Below are 16951 nucleotides of genomic sequence, written 5' to 3' on the forward strand. Positions count from 1 at the left end.
TACACCCAATCAGCTGTGTCTCGTGAAACAAGCACGCGCATCCACGGGGGTAGTTTGGGAGGAGCTAGTGGTCAGTGTAATCAAAATATACTTTATTTGAATGATACTAAAGAAGGACACAACTGCTCCTGAGTGGTTAATGTTTTTATTGTAAATAAAAAGTAAGAGCACAGACAGAGAGAGGCATCTGGACAGCCCAGACTGACCGGGCCATGAAAGGAGAGCGAGCAGAGGAGGAAGAGAGGGACCTGCAGACATAGACCCGTGTGTCTAAGGTCGCTGGGTTATGAGTGGCTTACAACTACGTGTAACTTTGGCCCCAGAGAGTTTGACAGCCTCTTCCGGCCTCTGTGAGCACCTGTACACGGGGCATGCCACAGAGACACATGTGAGACTCTCAGCACAGTCTTTTCAGACGTTGTCTTTACATTTAGCAAAGAAACAAACGAATTCATGTGAATCAAGGTCCTTGAAGCGCACATTACTTTTTTAAAGGTGCTGTAAATGCACTGTTTAATGGACAGGTGAGATGGCTCCTCAGGTAAAGGCATTTGCTGCCAAAGAGGACCTAAGTTCAAGTTCAATCCCTGGGCCCCCCATGGTGAAAGAGAGCTGACCTCCACTCACATGTCCATGAACACACGCATACACTTGCGCGCGCACACACACACACACACACACACACACCAAAAACAAAAGTACTATCGGCTCCTGTTTTTAAATTAGTGTCACCAGGAACAAACTTTGCTTAGGACAACAGCTTCAGGTGCCAATTTAAAATAATTGTTTTACTTGTTAATTCAGTCTTTTTCAGGCACTCCTTAATCAGAGTTGTATAAATTAATTTTATGTATTAGAAAGTAAACCGTGTGTTTGGGGGGGGGTAAATCATTTTTAAAAACAACGTATTGATTTAGACTTTGCACCAGGCCTTTGGCACGACTTGCAGATGATCTGTAATCATACTGGTGATGAAGTCTGTGAGTGAAGCAAGATTTAGAAAATTGATCCCTTTATAAGGATTTTGCTTCATTCCCCAAAACATTCTCTTTAGTGCATTAATAATTTGTCATATTCTCATTGTCTTAAATAAGTGAAATATGAGAAGTACTTTGAGTTGTAGGACTTAGAAGGCCACAGTTGGCTTAGGTGTAGACTTGACCAAAGATTAAGAACAAAGAATAATGGATCAAAGGGCAGGACAAAGTATTAAAGTGAACTGAAGAATATGACCGTCATATGCAGATCAAATAGAGAAATCTCGATTTAGAGCTTCTTTTGGCTGTTTCTCTCAAAGAGGAACAAAAAAAAAAAAATTAAGCACTTGTCAGCATTAGAGCCTTCCTGCCATCCCAGTACATGTTTTCTTTACATACGCTACTTGTGTAGGTCAGCTGGTACTCTGCCTGTGCTCTGAAATCAGAAAACTGGGCTCCTCCGTCCGTGGCAGAGCAGGGACTGCATTGCCTGCATCTGGGGCTGAGCGTGACAGGGAAGCTCCTCATTCCGGAACATAGTTCACTTCTGAGGCGTGGGGGTCCCTGCTGCTAAATCATGGTTGGTGATTACCCTTGGTTCCCTCCCACCAGCAAAGATCAACTCATAATGTGCTAGAGAAACCTGTTCTCACCAGCAGCCCATTGGGAGAACCCTCTTACTGGCCTGAAGAGGCAGTATATCCTTAAAACAGGGCCAGTGAACGTTGGCAAGAGTGACCCTTAGCGAGGTCGTGCAGGCGCGATGGCCACAAGTTCAGTTCCTTTGCCCTGTGACCCAGTCTCCGGAAAAGAGTTTCATGAATTCACTTACATGGAGACTATGTTTGTGAACTTAATGTGTTGAAGGGGTTTGACTTTTACCCCTTCAGTTCAAGTTCGTCGACACCTCCGATTTTAGGCTCCGGTGTCAGTTTTAGCCCAGCTTTACAGAACGCATAGTCTAGTTGGCAAAGTCGTAAGACTATGACTGGGGACTCTAGGAGCTGTTGAGCCAGATGAGGAAAGAATTGCTGGCTGCAGACCCTTGAGATTCCACTAAGAGGCGGCCATTGTTTCACCTATGACATGGGGGGCTCCGCACACTGTCAGTCCCTCCCTGGTCGGACACGTTCGACTGCTTTGGAGAACTGTAGGGTGAGGTAGAGGAGCATGTGGGTGTCTTAAGGGAAGCGTGGTTGGACAGCTCTCCACCTCCCTCCCATCCCCCAGTGAGCAAGCTTCCTGTTTCCTAAGCGTGTAAATCACAGGCCCTTAGAATGCACCCTCTGGCCTTATTGAACCAGCAAATGCTGGTACTTACAGTGGGACATTCAGTGTTTGAATTTCGCAGGATGTTGGCTGGTGAACCTGTGAAGCTGTTGAGCTATAAGCTCATTACATTATACTGGTGTGCACACAACACACACACGCACACACACATGCACACGCACAGGCACACGTGCACAGACACAGGTACACGCGTGCACACACGCAATGAGAGCGAGAGATTGACTAAGGTAGCATTCCATAGCATGCTTACGGGAAGACTTTTTAATATATATTTTATATATGTATATATATATCATAACTACATTTTGATAAAGTAGTAAAAAAAATAAGTGAGGAATCATTTGAAATGGCCCAGGAGAAGGAGGAGTCCCAAGTATTGGTTTGGTCTGTTAGTAGGATTCCTTAAGGAGCCTGTTTTTTTCCCTGAGCCCTCTGGAATGTAGAACTTGGAGACTGCGGCTGAAGTGCTGCCCTTGGCCTCAGACCTCGATCTGGGCTTTATCCTGTATTTTTTTCCTTTTTTCTTCTCTCTCTTTTTTTTTTTTTTTTGTGAGACCGGGTTTCTCTGTGTAACCCTGGCTGTCCTGGAACTCGCTTTGTAGACCAGGCTAGCCTCAAATTCAAGAGATCCGCTTTCCTCTACCTCCTGGAATGCTGGGATTACAAACATGCGCCACCATGCCTGATTTATCCTATATTTTTTTACTCCCTAAAATGGTTTTTCTCTTTTTAATATGATGGATGTCTTTGACTCAAAGGAATGTCTGAAGAAATCGAGACTGATAGAATTTAAACAGGGGTGTGTGGGGAGGAGCCTCATGGGGGAGTTGTGTTCTTAGAATGAGCTGCTCTTTTGGGGTCTGTCGCTGCAGCTGTGAAACTCAGTTTATTTGAATACAAGAGGAGGGCCAGGGCAGTTTCTCCATACCGACTGCTCGCTGCTGCTTTCGGCTCAGCCACGCTCTCAGCAGTGCCTGCAGCTGACCTGCTGCCTTGTCACTTTAGAACCAGATGTCCTAAATTGACTACTGTAAAGGGGGAAATTGTTAACGCAAAGATCATTTACAACTTAACACTTGCTTTTCTTTCTGATTGTTTAAAGTGCCTGCTTGTTGTTTTAACATCCTGTTTTTCTGTCTTTTTCAGATGGTTGTTGGAGAATGTCTGTCTGTCTACTTTAATGGCTTGAGATCGAATTCCTTTGTCAACAATCACTATATAGCCACTATTTACAAAGCTGTAGGAGCCTTTTTGTTTGGCGCAGCAGCCAGTCAGTCCCTGACTGACATTGCCAAATATTCCGTGGGCAGACTGAGGCCTCACTTCTTGGCTGTGTGCAACCCAGATTGGTCAAAGATCAACTGCAGTGATGGCTATATTGAGAACTACATCTGCCAAGGGAGTGCAGACAAAGTCAGGGAGGGCAGGTGAGTGCGAGATCTCAGGTGCATCCTGGAGCTCCGAGTGTTTGCCGCTGGCTACAGGGTTCTGATGACCCGGAGAGGAGCTGCCTACCACTTTGGAAAGAGAAGCTAGTGCAGGCAGAGGGACGAGGGAAATGGTGGCATTATGAACCACCCTTAACCCCAGTTCTCCTTCCGCAATCCATCGTTGTAGCCATGATGCTGTTATGTCCATTTATTATGATGTATGTGACTGTAAGATGAACCCAGACCACTTCCTTAGGGTTTAGTAAACTTTTTTCTTAAGATGCTGGTTCAAGGGCTGGAGAGATGGCTCAGTGGCCCAACCTTTCTTCTGCTCAGTGAGTATTGCTTTACTGTAGTGAAATAAACAAACTTGTCAGGTAACAGTCTGTATGCAGAGCTTTACTGGCATATAATTTCCATACATGAAATCTGTCCAACCTAAATCAAAGGTCTGAATATTTCCATTGCAGCAGGTTTTTGTCTGAGCCTGTGTCAGTCCAAAGCAGCCCTTGGGTCAACTTTGGGTTAACTTTCTGTCCTTACAGTTCCATATTTTCTAGGATATTGTATGTGGGATCGTTCACTGAGAACTGCATGCATCTGCCTTCTCTTTTAACATCTCAGGTTCCTTGTTTGTCCATGTTCTAGGAGGTTATTACAGATTATTAATCTAGTCATCTCAAGGCCGACTGACATTTAGATTGTTTCTAATTTGGGGCTAAGAAAAATAAAGCTTCAGCTGGGAACAGTGGCACACAGCTTTTATCTCAGCTCTGGGAAGGCAGAGGCAGGTGGATTTCTGTGAGTTTCAGGCCAGCCAGGGCTACACAGTGAGACCCTGTCTCAAAAAGTAAAATTGAACTCAAATAAAAGCTGCTACAAACATCTGTGTGCATGTAATACACTTTCACTTTATTTGAATAAATACCCAGGAGTCGAAATACTGAGCAAACAGTATGTGTGTTGCTGCAGTTCCAAGAAGCCACGAAGTTGTCATCTTTTGCATTCTTCCCAGGCACGTGTGAGAGTTGTGGTTGCCTCAAGTCCTTGCTGTCATTTGTTATTGGTCTCTCTTGTAGCCATCCTGCAGGGCTCCTGTATGTCAGTGCTTTCCATTTGTAGTTCATCCATAAAAGAGTGCTGCTGGGCATCTCCCTGTAGCCGTTGTCCTTTCAGCCCTGTCACCTGGAAATCTCTGCGCAACTCTGGTTCTTCTCATTAAAAAAAAAAAAAAATGGGTTCCTTGTTTAAGTTCTAATAAATGCCCCTCTTGAGGCATATTTTGAAATATTTTCTCAATTCTGTTGCTTGGTTTTTGTTTCTTATTGATATTCTTTGAAGTATAAAAATATGTACTTTTAAGACCATTTCTGTTATGTGTACTGTTTGTGTGTGTGCATGTGGAGGTCAGAGGTCAGCATTGTGTGTATTCCTCGGTTACTCTACACCTTCTTTTTTGAGGCAGTGTAGACCAGGCGGGTGGGCCTTGAAGTGGCATCGATCTGTCTGCCTCTGCCTCCCGAGTGCTGAGATTGAAAGCGTGTGCCACCATGCCCAGCTCTGTACCGTCTTTAAGCTTAGCTTTTACAGTTGGTAGGTTCAGCATTTGAATTTATTTTTGTGTATAATGTCAGGAAAGAATATTTATTTTTCCCATGGACAATAAAGTGTTTTCATCATTATTGACAAATCCGTCTTGTTTTAAATTTTACTAGTGCTTTTTTTAAATAAACTATATAAATGTGGGTCTGCTGACGCTCAGGGTATTTTATTAATCTGTGTCCTGTCTGTTAGGGTTATGCTGCAGCTCTGTAGGAGGCTTTAAAATGAGGCTCCTTTCTGTTGTAGGCTTTTTGGATTTTTTGAATTTGTAGGTTGCTAGAATTTTCATTGAGATTGTGCTTCCAATCAATCATTTATGGTGTCTTGTGTTTTTTTTTAAACTATTGTTTTTATTTTCTGCATATGAGTGTCTTATCTACATGCATGTATATGCATGGAGTGGGGGGGATGTCAGATCACTTGGAACTAGGCAAGGAGGGGGGGATGTCAGATCACTTGGAACTGGACTTACAGACACTTTATGAGCCTTCATGTGGATGCTGAGTCTAACCCGAGTCCTCTGAAAAAAAGCAGCAAGTGAGTGTTCCTAACCACTGAGCCATCTCTCCAGCCCCTGTGGCGTGTAATCTTTAGCATTGAGCCTCCTAATGCACAAAGATGGTGTTGTTCCATTTTTTTTTTTTGAGGTTTTCTTTAGTTTGTGTTACTGATGATGTATATCCTTTTTCATCTTTTTCTACTTTTGATCTTTGGAGCCAAAGATATGTACATAGATTATATATGTATACATATACATAGATTAACAAAATACATGGAGCACCCATCAGCAGACCCATATTTACATATACATACATACATTATATGGGGGGGAGGGCTAGGCCTCGGCTTCTAGGAGAGAAGACTAACGGTTCTCTTCTTTCCTCCTAGGCTGTCCTTCTACTCCGGCCACTCCTCGTTTTCCATGTACTGCATGCTGTTCACAGCGGTGAGTACCTCATGTCTGCAGGCGGCGGGGGCAGCTGCTGCCTGGGCTGGCTGTTGAGCACAGGTGCTTTCCTTTCCCCGGGCCGCACAGAGCGGAAGGAAGCAGGCAGGAATCTTGGTCCTGTGGCCTTGGAGCAGGCCGCCGAGTGGGAGGCCCGGCGGCTTCATGGCTTTCCCTCTACCCTCTGCCTTGGGAGGAGAAACTCCATGAGTGGAAATGCTGGCAGTTGTGGCCACTGCTGGAGCAGCTGTGTCCTCTTTTCGTTTTCTGACACATTCAGAGACTTTGCGCTGTCCAGGCCAGGTGTGAGCGCTAGCCTGTGGGTCAGTGCCCTGGCTGTATTCCAAGTTGGCATGGAGGAGTTAGAAAAGATGGACACCCCCACTGTCACTAAGCCAGAGACGAGAACGTAAGACAGAGTGCGTGTGCGTTCCAGGAGTCTGCAAAGCTGTGCTTACACAGTTACAGAAGTATGCACGTCACTCTGTGGTGTTCCCGGCATTTGGAGCGAGACCTTTGCCCTCACACATCAGCTCCAATTTTTGTGCCAAGATGCCCAGAGAAGCAAGATGAATCATCGCCTTAGGAACATGGGAGAGGAGAGCTTGTTGTATATAAATAGAAAAGCCAGGGCACACTGCAGGGCTGAGGTCAGAGCTGGGCCTCCGTGCTAATCAAGTAAATGTCTCTGTTATGCCAAGGTAGCGACATATCATGTGATTTCTCTTCTCCAGAAGTGCCTTGGTTTAGACATTTTTTTTTTCTTTGTGTATGTTACATATTGGGCACACACATGTGAGTTTAACAATGTGGATAGAACTGTGCACATACCATATTGAGGCCAGAAGTCTATGTTGGGTGTATTTCTCAGCTGCATCCTACTTGTTTGTTGGTTTTATTTCATGTAAGGGTGTTTTGCCTGCATGTATGTCAATGTACCCTGTGCATGGCTAGTACACTTGGAAGCCTTAATGGGGTGTTGAGTCTCCTGGGATAGAGTTAGAGACAGTTTTGAGCCAGCACGTAGGTGCTGGGAATCGAACCCTGGTCTTCTGAAGAACAGTCAGTGCCCGTAAGTACTGAGCCGTCTTCCCCACCTGCTGCCTTGTCTTTTGGGTCGAGGTTCTCCTGAGCTCTAGAGGCTGTCCGGTGTGCCTCCACAGTGCTCCACTATAGGCGTGTCCGCCACACCTAGCTCTTTACATGGCTGCTGCCGCCTGGGACTCGGGCACTCCTCCTGCGGCAGGCACCTTCCCTAGCCTCCTGCCATCGTACAGCTCAGTGGTTCACACTGGCCTGGTTACCAACACTGGCTGTGAACAGATTCTAAAGTAGCGGCTCCGCTGAGGCCATCTCTAGAATAGCTTCATCTGGGTGACCTCCCAGGTTTCAGGTAATCACAGGAGCAAGGCCTTGGCTGTCAAGGGATCTGCCAAGCTCCCAGGCCTTGGCTCCCAGGGCCTCCACCCTTCCCCTCTAAAGTAGCAGTCACTCGATGTTTTTTCTACGTGGAAAATTCAAGAAAGAGTTTAAAGTATAAAATGCCAATCATTGATGGTAACCAAAATAGAACCCTAAGCCTATCGGAAGGAGAGACCCTGGCCCTCGTGTAGTGAGACCATCACAGACCCAACTAGGTCTGGCAAACGCTTCAGAAGCCAGTGCAGCCCACAGACACCGAGGAGAGCTGGGCTCCCTTCTCCTGCATTCCTGAGGCGGTGACTCATCTTGTTTCTCTGGGCATCTTAGCATTATAGGTCAGTCCCAGGTTTGGGTGGAGATGGTTATTTAAAGTCTACAGATTGCTGACACTTGGAAATTAACTTCTAGTTAAAACTGTCTCCTAGAGCCGGTCCTTTGACTACTGTTGTGCCCTGGCAGGCGGCCCAGACCTGAGTTCAGTGCCAGGGCTGGAGGGAGCTCGGGGCAGAACTGCTTGGCACTCGCTTTGTGACGCCCCTTGAATTTGGTTGTCTGCCAAAGATTGTACATCCGTGTGACTCTCAGAGTAGCCAGGGGAGAGGACAGTGAGAGATGTATCAGGTTGTTCATGGATCCATCCTATTGAGGCTTACATCAGGGCCTGTAACAGGATCTGGGACACCTTCTTTCCTCCCAGCACAAAAGCGTGTACCTAGCCTCACCCTCCCAGGTGCAGACACCCTTCCCGCCTGTCGCCTGAGCCTTGTGGTCACATCGCCCCGACCAGGTAGCATTAGGTTTCTTGAAGACGTTTTCACACTGTGCAGGAGCACTGAGCAGGTGACAAATTAAAGATGAATGAGAATTCGGGTCTCCATGAAGGGAAGAGATGCCCAGAGAAGCCTGGACAAATGTCTGCTTTATACTCTTGGCCAGCTCCATTCTCAAATGTAGGCGAAACAATCTACTTGTTGGGTGTGTATTTGTGTTGAGTATGCTGTTAGCGTTGTTTAGGGATTTTTCAGTAAAAGGTCAAACATCTAGGCTTTAAAAACTTTTTTCCGTTCAAAAATGGCTCTTCCCGTCTTTGTGGTTAGGTATCAAGCCAGCTCCCACTGCACACATCAGTCACCTACACTGAGATAGTCATCCCCAGCCCCGAATAACCGACTCCTTGACTCCACTTTAAAATGGGAAGTGGGGGAACCTGTGAGACAATATTATTAAGGTCAGCCACTGAGCAAAACAGAAATAAACAGCAGCTGAGAAGTGGCTTTCTCAACAGTCTGTTTCCAGGTAAGATATTCTACCATTTAACGGAAACTAAATATAATTTCAGAAATTTTATCTTCAAACCGGCTGTTCCCTAACTTAGGATAGGTGGTTGGGGTGCTAGAATCTTCCCATAGACTACATAGCTTATAAGCAGCAATGTACTCTCCAGTTGTGGGAGTCAGGCTGTCTGGAGACAGGAGCAGCATGGCCAGGTTCTGGCAGGACCCTCCTCCTGGCTGTATACTACCGACTTTTGTGGTAGGCTTCTATGATGTTCGTGGAGGAGCTTCTGGGTCCCATTTATGAAGGCTCTGCCTCCATGACCTAATTAGCCTGCTGAAGGCCTTATCTCCTACTCTCGACTCTTCGGGTGTTAGGACCTGGTGGTTAGGCTGTGAGGGCATATTACATGGTTATACCGGGCATCAGGGAAATGCCCAAATTGTCTCACATGTTTAAAAAGCTGGAAGGCCTGTTAGCAAGAATTTGGAAGGCCATTGCACTTTTGCGTGCAGGTGGATTTGGCCAGCTTATTCCACCATCTTCTCTGGGTGTAACCGCTGGTTAGTCAAGCCGCTAAGGAGTAAGGAGCTGTCTGAATAAACCTGACATCCCAGATCAGCCCGGAGGAGCGTGTCTCCTTTCCTCCAGCTTGATGAAGGCTTGATCCTGCAGTGAGCAGGAGGCTCACCAGGATTTTCTGGAATCTGACCACGAGGGGATTGGTAGGCAGACCTGCTTGCTTTCCTGGACACACAACCCACAACCCACACCTGGAGCATTTTCACAGGGGCCTTTGGTGTTTCTAGAGAATCCTGGTTGATTGCCAAGGCCAATTCTTCCCCACCTGGTTTCTAAAATGTGGCTGGTTTACTCATAGGTGCTGCTTCTCTTGCTGGGATCTTAATGGGGTCACACATGGGCAACTGGAGTAAAGGGTGTCAGCATTGGGAAGGCTGAGGACTGAGCTAGATGGAAAAGGAGAAATGCCTCGTGAGGCTTTGAGCTTGGCTTGGCATTCATTATCACAGCCTTCTGTGGTTTGAGTAATTGGTGAAGTGGGTTTTTCTTTTTTTTTTCTTCATTATGAACCATCTCCTGGAAATTCACATCTCGTTCAGTCGTAGTGTTTCCATGAGAACAGGGATGACAGTTTGCCAGGCTCTGGTGTTCGTTTTGTAATCATTACTGTTACTTTTAAAGTTATAGAACAACCAAAAGACAGATGCCTCTCCCAACCCATTGAAGTGATTTCTGGGTGCAGGCAACATTTCCCCAATGGGGGAAAATACCTGTGTAGGCAGACGTGACGAAAAGGAAACTGGCTACTGGAGAGAGTGCTCCAGCGTGTGTTGACCCGAGTTGAATGTCCCCTCCTCTCCAGTGACTCTAGCTTTTAGTAAGTCGATATGAACAAGCCAGCACACTGAGCTTTCCCCTCCCAGCCTGTAATTTTTTCTAAGTGTGGAAAGTTGCTTTTTAATTTTTAGGTGGTGGTGGGTGGCACGACAGAGGGCCTTGCATCCTAGATGGCCTGGTGCTCTCTGTCCTCCCGGGTATACTGATTGTAGGGTATGCTAGTGCCACCTGTTACTAGATCACTACAAGCGTGTTTTAAGTGGGAATAGATTCACTGAAGATTTCCTTCTGCATCAAAATTTTCAGGTGTTGATGTGCCAGAACTATGGGAAAGGGATGTAATCAAGTACAGAAAAGGGTAACAGGTTAGGGGAAGAGCAAATCTCCCTGCTGGATCCAGAGTCACCCCAACCCACATTACTTAGTGGGCAGATTGCTATACTCATTTTCATAGATCATTACTTAGTCTCAGTTGCTGCTGTTTGAGGCTAGCAGAGCTCTTGGGTAAACTGGTGAGCTAAGCAAACAGTCCTTAGATGTGCTGGGTAGGAAACAGAAGTCTGGCCTAAAGCAAGGGCAAACCCTTGTCTGAATTCTAGCAGGTTATTCCTAGACTTAGTGTGTAGTGCTGTCATTTGTTCCTGTCAGAATTTTAACACACACTACGAGGAAGAACTACCTTGAAAGCCTGTCCATAGCCACAGTGAACCTGCTTTATACTTTCAAGGGTATGCAATAGCCAGAGGCAATACACTCTGAAATACAAGTTACTGGGGCAATATTGGGGTGGGGGAGGGGTTGCCCTGAAGTAACCTTTACACTGCCTAGTTCTATTTCACATGTAAATATTTTGATAATCTAAATGCCCACACTTTAGAAGTGTAACGACATTCAAGTTTTCAGTTGGCTTGTTAAATGAACTCCTCTCCCCTCCCCCTTTTCTCCTAGCTTTATCTTCAAGCCAGGATGAAGGGAGACTGGGCAAGACTCCTCCGCCCCACACTGCAGTTTGGGCTTGTTGCTTTATCCATATACGTGGGCCTTTCTCGAGTTTCTGATTACAAACACCACTGGAGTGACGTGCTGATGGGACTCATCCAAGGAGCTGTGGTTGCGATATTAGTTGTAAGTATGTGGAATGCCTGGATGCTGCTGACACTACTAAACAATAGAGAACCCCAGTGAGAGACCTGACAAGGTAAAAAAATGTGGCTCAACATTTCCAAGCCCCAGCGTTAAAGGACAGGTCAGACAGGTAAAAACTGGGCAATTCTTTGTAATTGTTGTAAAATTCTTAGTGTTTTTATTGTTAGAGCCTACGGTTCTAGTAAACAATTTTCTTATTGCATGAACTGAAAACTAATTCACTTAAGTTATTTCTGTTGGTTGAATGAAACCAGTTTTCAAAGCCATACTTAAAAAGTACATTTTGAAGAATTTTTTTTCAAAAGATTTCTCTTTTAGTCAGCTTCTGTTTTGTTTTGTTTTTTGAGACTGTGGCTCACTGTAGCTCCAGCTGGCCTGGAACTTGAGACCCACTTGTTCTCTCAGTGCTGTAATTAAAGGCACCACTACAACTAGCCTAGTCAACTATTTTTTTGTATGTTCCTAATTGCTTCTTGAAATTCTGCATGACTTTTAAACTTATGTGAATGATACCATTAACTCTTCTGCCCTGTTCTGTCTCTACAGGCTGTGTATGTATCAGGTTTCTTCAAGAACAGACACCCTTGTTATATAGAAAGAAATGAGGATGACTCGACTGGACTCAAATCGCCACCATCACACATAACTAATCAAGCAGACAACCAGCCTTGAAGGGTGCAGGAGAACTGGTCCGCTTCAGAGGAAACCGCTGGCAGCAGAAGGCAGGAGGATGCATGGCACTTCTGGTGTTTAGGCCATTCCTTGCGGGACTGCTGCTCTATACCTCTTGATGCCCACTTATCTGTGTATATAGTTACGTCTGACACAATGAGTACCTAATAGTTAAATTTAAAAAAAGTTCAAGCTTTCCACTAAACACTGCCCCACCTGTACATTTTTTTATTGAAAGATGCTATGTACAAATGTGTATGTTACACGCCTTTTCAGAATATTTGATTTAAATATAATAAAATGCTTGAGAACAACTCTTGAGTTGGGAGAACCACTTGAATACTTGTAAGCATGTGTGTCGTCAACTTCAATCAGACAGGAGGTAACACCGTACTCTACAAGTAGAGGCTGGCAGCAAATACAATATCCCTCTTGATTTTGGTGATTCCTAAGGGGGAAAGAAATATTTAAACTTTAAAGACTGTAAAATTTCAGTCCTGACTAAACTGTTAAAGAGAACAACTTAGTTCAGACCCACCTGAAGAACCATGGGGACCAGCCCTTGCTTTTTTTTTTGACTGCCAACTACAGGGTATTGTGGGTGAGAGGCTAAGCTATTAAACAGGATTCTAGAAAAAGGCCTGAGCTGTCAGAAGTAGCTGATCCAGTCCAGCAGTTATCCTTCTATTAGAAGACACGGGAAATTTTTCTAAAGCAGGACAAGTACACATTTTCTTATTAAACTGTTTACATCACTGCCGCCTCTACCTTCTAGTCACTTAGTGAAGCTACAGACCACTAGCATGGACTGACTTACAGTCTGCCTTGTCTTGCCCAACATACAGGAGAGATGAAAAAGCTACCTGTAAGCCACATGCTTCCCAACTCCCCACCCTGTTACCGTTTAGCCACCTCGTCTCCTTGCTCCAACCACACTAGCCTCAAACATTCTGAGCATACACAGATGCCTTCCATGTCATCTCTATGGAGGTCTTCAGGCTACCATCTTTTCTATTTTATTCTTGCAGTTTTACTGACCACTGACTTATCTGTCTCCCTCACATTACAAGCCCCACAAACTGCACTGTTCACTCTTACAGTTCTTGAAACAATTTGGGACACATAGTAAGTATTCAATAAATGTGTAAACGGTAATCTGTGTGTATAAAACAAAATCCCAAAAATGTCTCATACAAACCCTTCGATTTTATGTAGCTATTACTGGATGACCCTCCATGACAGTCCAGCCAAAGATAGCTCGAAATGTCCTAAGCTGTGTCAAAGGCCCACGTCTCAAGATTTGCCTACATTACCGTAAAAGGCTGTCAAACTAGATACCGACCTTCAGCAAACTTGTTCTCCAGCTCCGTGTTTCCAATGGCTTTTGCTGCTTGACACATCTGCCGAAGCAGTTCTTCCAGGCGCCTCATACAACGAATTATACTGCCTGGACAAAAAAAAGAACTGAGTTACATATAAATGCAACCAGCAGTAAAACATTTGTTAAGATGCAAAGCAAGAGAACATGACTGGCTGTTACAGCAAAGGTTTAATTAATCCCCACCGCTGGTTTACAGTAGTAAAGACATAATCTAAGGATGCACTGCCTTGTGTTTAAGAGGTGGGTAAACCAAATGCCTGGCCGCAGAGACGAAAACTTGAGGTTGGCAAGCCTAACTGCTCATTGGGCCTGTAAGAATCAGGACATCTCTGTCAGGCACCAAGTAAGTCTATGGAGAAGTGCACAAAACCCTAACAAAGTTGGGCCCATCAGGACCCTGGGTGTGCCCTCCTCAGGACTCTGGATGTCACATGCCTACCCAGGCAGAAACAGGGTTGGCTTGTTTCCTCGATGTTTTCTGTTGTTTTTGCTGTGTGATCTTAGAAGTAGCACAGAGAGGAAAGGCCTAACCCCATGAACTGCAACTCTGAGACAAGTGTCTCAAAGCGGAAGCTGTAGACGGTGCTACTTGTTAGACTTTTGTAAGGGGGACCTGGGTTCCTTTCTCCAAATGTGACCAGATGAAATGAAAACTCTGGGACTTGACTGTAATGTCTGGATTACATTAGGAACATCATTTATCTGAAGTGCAAGCTGTAAGAAAGGTGGCCACATTATAACGCCTTGCAACACTAGGAGAGTTCATTTTTATGAAAATTTGATGAGGGCCCTTTCTTAACACCGCCACATTCCAGTATGTCCCAGTGGAATAAAAGACTGATAGAAGTCAAAGCAGAATAAACACGGAAGTCAGGAGTGGTGGTGCAAGCTCTAGTCCCAGCACTCAAGGAGCTCTATGAATAAGGCCAGCCTTGTCTACATATGAAATCCTGTCTCCAAACAGTGCTGGAGTTCAAACCCCTAGGCCTTCCACAGAAACACCACTACTGGCTACATCGTAAGTCCCACTAAATATCACTTAAAATGAGGATTTCTTCCTCTTCTAGATTTGTCTCACTTGAAAGAAGACAATTATAGCCTACTACTACACTTTTTTTTTGTGAAATTATTTGGCTCCTGGTGCGAAAGCTTATTAAATGAGTCAAAAGCAAAGCAAAACAAAACAAAAAAAAAAACCCAAAACAACAACAAAACAACCAACCAACCAACAACAAAACAAGCAAAAAACAAGTAGTTAATGCTAAGGATTAGGTCCATTCTCACCGCTGTGGTAAAGACCTGGTTCATCTAAGGGAGGAAAGGTTTATTTTGGTTTAGGGCTTAGCAGTCCATCATGGGGAAGTCATAGTGGGTGTGGCAGAAGGAGCATGTGCCATGTCCTGACTTTGGTCCTGGGAACAATCTGGAGTGGGCTATGCTCTCTGATGGAGGACATCTGCCATGTAATCCAGAAACTCAAGTGTGCATATTAAATGGACAGCACAAGGAAGAGGGCAGTCTTTAGGGGGGCAGCCCCAGGCTGCAGTCTTCCTGTTGCTAGCTTTTCCTCACACACTGGCCAACCATCTGTAGACACATGCACCTGAACCAAGTGCTTTGCCATCCCTCTGAGCCGACCTGGGGAAGCAGGCTTGGCCATCTCTGTGAGTCCGAGGCACTGGGACTTGACATGGCTGTGCCCATGCCAACGATACACATTCACTCAGGGCTTCCTCCACCCCCTACAAGCATGTTTCCACCTAAATGGGTCTGGTGGTGGGTGGGGGAATGGAGGAGGGCCCAAGGAGTCCCAATACCCTCTGCTCCTACTTCCTCCAGGCCCCAGAGGTCCTACAACCTCACAAAAGAGCAACAGCAGCTGGGGACCAAATATATGACCCTACAGAGTCTATTGCACATTTAAGCCATAAAATAACAGAATACGCAAATTCCGTATTCCATAAACACAAACATTAAAAATGAAATTAAGAATGTGTGTCTGTCTGTGTATGTGTTGCTCTTTTCTGCTCAGGTACTACACATGCATGCTACTTATACATACATATAGGCAAAACAAATCTTAAAAAAAAAAAACACAAAAACAAATTTAGGCAGGTTTATATGCTAGAACAGCAGCAGAAAGGATCTGATTTAGAAGGATGACAACGATTAAAGATGCCCTTGGGAGTCAGAACAACAGAGAAGGTAACAGAAGAGGAAAAAGTAAAGGCACATGTAGGCAAGCTCCTGGGTAAGAGGATGACTACTGGCGTTCGGCCTTCCTTCTGAAGCAGGGCCGCTGGGCCCTGGGCTGGAGCTGAGACAGACGCACAGGAGAGCAATGAAGGTGGGGAATTGCTTCTAAGGAAGTGAAGAGAGAATTTCCTCAGCAGAGTCCCTGAGGTAGAAGAATGTGCCACCTAAAGGCTGAGATCAGTAGTCACCAAACAACAGGAGCTCTGGGAAACACTAAGAGAAGCTACAATATACAGTACTGACAGTTTACTACTCTGCCCAGGAGGTGTGATGTAATTCTGAGACTACAGAACATGTTCTTGGGTTGAAGAGACAGCCAGGGAGTAAGAGGACCCAAGTTTGAGTGCCAGAACCAACATGGCAGCTCACAACTGCCTGTAACTCCAGTTCCAGTGAATCTGACACGCCCTTCTGAATTCCTTCGGCTCCTGTATGTATATGTACATACACCCACCCCCACCCCTGGCAATAAGGACATATTTAAAATAATAAAGAAAATATAGCTCTTGATAGTGCACTTACTTTTTCTTCAGCAGAGCATTTTTGCAAAAGTAAAGAGACAGCGAGTTACCAGACTGACAGGTGACTAATAAGGGAAGAAGAACCCCAGCTGCTTCCTGATCTTTCTTTGAGGCTAAAAAAGGAGAACCACCTTAAGGGCTCAGATGGAAAGTTGGGAGAATGTTCACTCCACAACAGGTCTCCAGAGAATGAGGATGTGGCTAAGTGATATCCACCTACACTTTACTTCCTGTTAGTAAGGAAACTCATACGACCGTAATAAACTACTTCAAGACTTGGGAAAACCTGAAAAACAAACAGATTTGCTATTTCTATTACTAGTATTTTTAACAGAACATAGTCACAGAAGACACTTCCAAGCACAAAGCAACAGCCGTTCCCAGTACCTGCTACTGGAAAGACAAAGAGGTGGTTAGTGCCTTTTCACATTAAGGCTATTATCAACAGATCTAGGATCAGGCATCAAGAGTCGCAGGCCTTTACTCCCAGCATTCAGAGGGAGAGGCGGTTGAATCTCTGTGAGTTTGTGGCCAGCCTGTAGTGAGTAATAAGCCACCACAGTTACACGGTAAGACTCTGCCCTAAAGGGGTGAAGGGATTCTGAAAGACACCCAAATTTGAAAGGGAGAAATGTCTACTGGCTTTCCTTTTCAGTAGTGGGTTCCCCTTCAAC

The 16951-nt window shown here is 45.1% G+C and overlaps 2 protein-coding genes across 3 annotated transcripts in view; one reads left to right on the top strand and one right to left on the bottom strand.

The window, feature by feature from the left end:
* Nucleotides 1-12433, top strand: part of Plpp1 (phospholipid phosphatase 1) — a 62395-nt gene extending 49962 nt beyond the window's left edge. For both annotated transcript variants that reach the window (XM_021653865.2, XM_021653866.2), the window contains exons 3-6: nt 3414-3694; nt 6188-6245; nt 11250-11426; nt 11994-12433. In XM_021653865.2, the coding sequence (XP_021509540.1) occupies nt 3414-3694; nt 6188-6245; nt 11250-11426; nt 11994-12119 (642 nt within the window). In that variant the 3' untranslated portion in view covers nt 12120-12433. The remainder of the gene's footprint in view (nt 1-3413; nt 3695-6187; nt 6246-11249; nt 11427-11993) is intronic.
* Mtrex (Mtr4 exosome RNA helicase) overlaps nt 12325-16951 on the bottom strand; it is a 64849-nt gene continuing 60222 nt past the window's right edge. Inside the window, exons 26-27 of the mRNA XM_060385723.1 lie at nt 13462-13566; nt 12325-12567 (exon numbers count right to left, since the gene is read on the bottom strand). Coding sequence (XP_060241706.1) covers nt 12515-12567; nt 13462-13566 — 158 coding nt within the window. The 3' untranslated portion in view covers nt 12325-12514. The remainder of the gene's footprint in view (nt 12568-13461; nt 13567-16951) is intronic.

The sequence above is a fragment of the Meriones unguiculatus genome, chromosome 6 (genome assembly GCF_030254825.1).
Source record: "Meriones unguiculatus strain TT.TT164.6M chromosome 6, Bangor_MerUng_6.1, whole genome shotgun sequence".
Taxonomy (NCBI): Eukaryota; Metazoa; Chordata; class Mammalia; order Rodentia; family Muridae; genus Meriones; species Meriones unguiculatus.